This window comes from Leucopleurus acutus (assembly GCF_964270905.1).
Source record: "Leucopleurus acutus genome assembly, chromosome: 9".
Lineage (NCBI taxonomy): Eukaryota > Metazoa > Chordata > Mammalia > Artiodactyla > Delphinidae > Leucopleurus > Leucopleurus acutus.
The window spans coordinates 56,370,409-56,376,408 of record NC_139144.1 but is presented as its reverse complement, the minus strand read 5'-3'; the positions used below and the strand labels follow the sequence as shown (position 1 = coordinate 56,376,408).

Sequence of the window (6,000 nt, the reverse complement as noted above, 5' to 3'; positions counted from 1 at the left end):
CTGGGGAGCTGTTGCTTCCGCCTGCGGCGCTTTCAGCCGGAGTACGGAAGAAATGCTGAAGGCGAGCCGGGAGTGACGGTAAAGAGAAGGCTCTCCTGTCGCGCACCTCCTCCACCGCGCCCTCCCGTCATCCCGCCCGCCGCAGCACAGTGCAAAGTTGGCCCAGAGACCGGGTGGAGGGACCAGGGGGCCAGGGCGGCTGATGGCGGGATGCTGGGGCTTCGCGTCCCGCAGCCCGGAGAGCCTCCAGCCGCCGCAGCCGCCGCAGCCGCCGCAGCTGTCACCTCCACGCCGAGCCACGGGCGTGCCCCTCGCCTCCCGGGTGGCTCCGAGCCGTCGCGCTAACAGCTCCCACTCACAAGTCTCCGCGTCCCCAGTTCTCAGCTCTCACCCCAGCCTGCCCCGTCGCCTCCCCCGCCCCCCTCCCCGCCACTGCAGAGGGGGGCAGCGATCTGGCGCTCCGAGGACCCCCAGCCACTCTCCCCGCACAGGCTGCTGCTGCTGATTCGCGGCGCCGCAGGGCCGCGGACGCTCGGGCCAGACGCCGGGCGCCCGCGCCTGAGCATCCCCTGCGCGCGCACTGGGTGAGAAGGCGGGGGCGGGAGGGAAAGAGAGGAGGACTTGCTGATTCCCTAGCGGACCCAGGAAGTTGTCCTTAAAATTATATATATCGCCGTCCGCGGCTGAGCAGCCACCTGGCCAGAGCAGCATGTGGACTGGCTCGTCGGGTCACCTAAGTGCTCTGTGGCTGCCGCTGCCGCTGCCGCCGCTGTCAGAGCAGCTGCTGCCGGCAGCAGGAGCCCGGCGCTGGGCGAGGAGCGGGGACGCGCGGCTGCAGCGTCCCCTGCTTACTGCTGGCCGCTTCTTCTCCGGAGGTGGCAGTCACTGTTGCTGCTGAAAAACCAGCCCACATTTCCACGGCTGGTCGCCTGGTGAGGAGTTGAGACTCTACACCTCCCGCCCGGAACCCACATGGCTTGTTACCTGGTCATCAGTTCGAGACATCTCAGCAATGGGCACTACCGGGGCATTAAAGGAGTCTTCAGAGGGCCCCTCTGCAAGAACGGATCTCCCTCTCTGGTAACCTGCGCGCACACACACACACACACACACACACACACACACGTTCAAAATCAATATAAACAGAAAAAGATATTGTCCTGGCACAATGAGGGGGTGATGGATAAGCTACCTTGACCGTAGGTATATTGTGTCTGTTTAGACAGTTTATTGACAGACTGTTACACAGTGAGGGGTGTGTGTTTACATGTGTATTTTCAACACAGTCATTAGCATCTATAGTGCTAGGTATGCAAATATTTACTGAATGCAGTTAAGTGCAGGCTTGTGAAGGTAGCTCCTGTGTGCTGTGTCAAGTTATGAATCTGCTGATTTGGTCAGTATAGAAAGTTTTAGTGGCACTTTATAACCATACTTCATGAAGTCATCAGTTGGGATTAGTTTAATAATGCTGCATTTACTTTATAAGAAAATAAACTCTAAACATTTTGCATCAGGGTCCGGGCAAAAGGAAAAGTGTTGGATCCCGATAGGATGAAATCTAATGCTTCACTATGTAGGTTCTTCAGGGAAAGCCAAAGAGTTCTTCGTGAAAATATGAATTAGACAGTTTTTTGTACTATATACAGATGTATTCATGTACAAATTTGAGTGACTGCTATTTAACTTAGTAAACTATTCAATTTAGTTTACTATTTGATGTAAGTATTTTTTGTTAAATGATTTTGACCAGAATCTATGACTTCAGTATATTGTCAGTTCATCCCTTAGTACATACTATAAATCATTTTTTGTTAAAGGATTCAAATGTGTTTCAAGAAAAAAAGTCATGATTTATTTTTTAAAGTTTTGGATTTTTAGTAAGTGACTAAGGGTCTAAACTTAAAGAACGATTTTTCTAGTGTAAGGTGAAAACTAGTACTTTAAGTTTTGTATGATATAAAGAGGGAAAATTGAAGGTGTCTGATTTTTATTTATTCATTTTTCGGTTCTCTCCATCATGGTTTAATGTTTCACCGGCATGAATTATTCAAAACTACAATATATTATAAAAACCTGTGATTAAGGGCTATATGTGATTTGCATGAAAAATCTGAAATCAGAAAGTGCAGGTACCCAGAGATATCACTAGGACTCCTAATTGTGAAAAACTATTGCCTCACATGCTTTCATGTACTGTACAAAGTAGGTCATTGCAAACCCCCTGCAACTATTTAGTATTGAATTAAAAGTGTAAGATGGAATATACTGTTTATATGGGCATTTACAATTAAATTCACAGGGTTAGAAGCGTCTTGAAGGGTTTTAGATGCATAAAGCCCACATTCAATCTTTCTGAGCAGCTGGTCTGAATCTTTCCTATTTTTAAAGATTCTCAGGATCAGAATTTCCGCAGTCTCAGCAAACCACCTTAATGTTTAACAACCCATGCTGTCAGAATCTTCCTTAGAGCAGTCTTAAATTCTTCAAATTTTTCTTTAAGCTCATTTCATCTCGAAACCCGAGAATGTTCCATCTTTCTCATAGATATTTTTCCGCCCTTTGATAAGCTCTGTGGCTGTCTTCCCAGACCCTCTCTGGTTGTGGAAATCTGAATTGGGTAGTGCATTACAGGGTATGTGCCTTAATCATTCACAGTGTAAAGGGAGAATTACTTCATAGTTCTTACATTGTTTGGTTTCATTTAAGTTAGTTAGAACGTGGTGTTAATCTTCCAAAATCTATAGGGTTTGCAGAGGGAATTTCTGTCACAAGGTCAAAAGGTGTCCTGCCTCCCTCCCACCCCGCACCCCTGCCGCCCCATTATGCTCCTTCATCTCCCAGGGGCCTGAGTGACCCCATAGGGACTGGACATATGAATGTGGATGTAAGAAGACAGCCCATAACCCACATGGCCCTGCTGGCTGACCAGAGGCTCACACCCACACGACGCTATTCTTATTCATTATTGGGCTGGTTGTCACTAAAATACTGATTCGTTTACTTTTACCTAGGTTCCACACTTTGATTCGCTGGGCTGTTCTCTCCAATGTTTACAGATTTGACTGTACTTAAATTACATTTGCACCATTTTAAAATATCTGAATTAGTCTGCGTAGGTATTTCCTAAACCTGATTTATTTTGTCTTCTTTTACATTTTGCTATGGAATTCGAATGACTTTTTCAAGGTTTGAAAAGTTTCTCACATGAGATGAGCAGTATGTGAAAATTGATGTTCATTCATTCTCTGTCACGGGCAGGTTGTTAAGTCAGAAATGCATTCACATTGCATAACATTTAGTCTTTCTCCCTAAATTGAAATAGGTCACTATCTTCTGGACCATAGACCCTTGAGAATTTAAGTAATAGTTCCCTGGTCCAGATGAATTTATATTTGCCTTCTTCATTAATGAGTTGCAAAGCATAAAACTGAAAGCTGGTTATACATCATTTTTTTTTATATTCAGAAATACACCCCCCCAAGTTACTTTCAGGTTAACATAAGTTTATTGATTTTTTTTATCAGTACAAATATTAAACTCACAGATCCATAGTATACAGTCATTTATTTTTTATTAAAATATATATCTACTCTGACAGTAATTTTTTTCCAAACTTAGTTCCCAGAATGGCCTCAGATTGACCTCTATGTCAATGACTTAGTTATTTCCAGTCACTGAAACTCAGTTTATCTGGGATTATGGATTGGGGTATGACTCACTGATTTAACTCATTTTCACTAAATTCTACAATGATCTCAACTTTGGTTCTTACTTTTTCAATCTGAGTGTTCTGCCTATTTTAATCCATACTTTTCTGCTTTAGTAGAGCTGTTTAAAAGTAGCGCATAACACAGTTATTGAATAAGACTATTTTGTAACTTTGTTATAGAATGGAGAAAAACCACACTTCCTTTTTCCTATAATGAGTTTCTTCTTTGGTAGTTCTGATATAAATACACCTGGGTAATATGAATTTAACATGTCAGTGTCTTATAATTCTTCAGGTATATATTTAAAGCAGTTGTATAATTTGTCATGTTCAAATCACGTCTGTAGAATCTGAACACGTGATATTAAACTAACAGTAAAAAAGGCAATGATTATATTTATATACACTTTTATTTCAAAGAATTTCATTTAGAAAACATTGACTCATTATATGGAACTCTTGTAGTAAATACTCAACGGGATACTTGAGATATAAATAAAGCATTGTTTTCCCAAACAGTTTTCACAGATCAGTGAACTGAAAATCCTAGAGTGAAATGCAGTTCCTATCTTCAAAGTGAAAACATGCAAATGTCTTATCTGTTACATCTCTCTTCTTTTTGGTGACTTGGTATGAAAAAAATAGCTTATTGCTTTTCATCCATCCTAATTAGGATGTGAATAATTGATTTGAGTTAGTTTATGTTACTTTAAATCCAGGGATAGATTAAAGAAAAGTGACAGAGAGTATTGCATAGTGCTTATTGGTAAGTCTTCAATTTTAGAAAGTAAATTTATACCCTCCCACATTTTAGGATATTTATCCCGCACCATATTCCAAATCTATAATATGAATGAATGATGACTTTAAAAATCATACACACATGCGCGCGTATTTACACATAGATAGAGATGTAGATACACACATTGTTACCAGTGCTCAAGTATAGGAAGTTACCTATATATTACGTTATAATCTTTACTGTCAGATATGTTAAAGGTAAAACTTTCTTACAATCCAGGAACTTAAAAGTTCTTTTACCACCATGTTTGAATTCAAATAAACAAGTAATATCCTCTTGTAGTGTCAAAAATATATTTGAATAGATTCTTAGTTATCTTAAGTAATGTAAAATATCATCTCAAATTTAGAGGCAAGTGTGGTTTGTTATAGTTTATTTAATCTGTGTGTGGTCAGTATTAAGACTATCATTCAGGATATGTAGTGATTAAATGTTAATGATAATCATTTTTTTATATTTTATCTGTGGTACATGGTTAGCTTATTAGAGTGATACTTCTTAAGAAGTGCTTATTCCTGGGAACACTATAGATAGACACCAGGAATATCTGTTTCTGGGAATGTCTGTTGTCTTCCTCTGAAATATTTGATGTGAAGGAAATTCTTGGGATTTTCATCTCAGCAACAGATCAGGGTCCTTGGATGTTGTTGTTTACTTGTTATTTTGTTTTGTTTAGTGATCTTATTCTAAGTTATATATCTGACTAAATTACCTAATTGAAGGAGGTGGCATACAAACAAACAAGCATTTTAAATGGACTAAAAGATTCTATAAAGTTCTCTTTTAAAAATTATCAGTGTATATGTATAACTGAAAGAAGTTCTAGAAAAGATTAATTACCTTGAGAATGTATCTATTCAGAGAATCCCTTATGAGGAAATGAGTGCAGTTACAACCTTGCTCTTTTTTCTAATGCCTATAATAATTGCATGTATTTCACTTTTGCTTACTAAGTACATGTTAAACACATCCAAAAATGCTCTCAAACTGATGCACTTTTCATGTACCAAATATGATTATGAAGATATGCTCTCCCGTAGAGAAGGCACCTGCCTCCTCTTCTTTAATTCATGAATACATATACTGCCTTTTACGTTGAAACTTTCAGATGTTTTCAGTAAAGAAGACTCAGTTACAATTCTTACAATGCATGTTTTCTTTATGTTAAGTATTGTATTAAGCAGTCTCCTGTCCTCTAGTTGCCTTTTCAACCCATTTCTTCTCTCCCCCAGCTAACTGATTTCGGAAACTTGTAGTTGGCATTATGCTTTCCAAAATAAGTCTCAACTTTCTAGCACTTAATTTATGTTTCTGTAACTTCAGAAGATTTTCATGATAAGAAGAGTCCAGTAAGTATTTGAGTGCTATAATGTGTGACTTTATTAGCTCATACTACATTTATTTCACAATTAAAATTTGACGAGTCAGTCTCTTGATTTGTTTCTTTTAGACTTACAATTAAGATAAACTCTATTTTAGGTTTCTG

The 6,000-nt window shown here is 39.8% G+C and overlaps 1 protein-coding gene across 1 annotated transcript in view; it reads left to right on the top strand.

Annotated features, from left to right (window-relative positions):
- Positions 1-972: 972 nt before the first annotated feature.
- Positions 973-6,000, top strand: part of ZNF804B (zinc finger protein 804B) — a gene marked incomplete at both ends in the record, with an annotated part of 502,854 nt that continues 497,826 nt past the window's right edge. The window contains one exon of the mRNA XM_082845949.1: positions 973-1,080. Within this exon, the coding sequence (XP_082702075.1) occupies positions 973-1,080 (108 nt within the window). The remainder of the gene's footprint in view (positions 1,081-6,000) is intronic.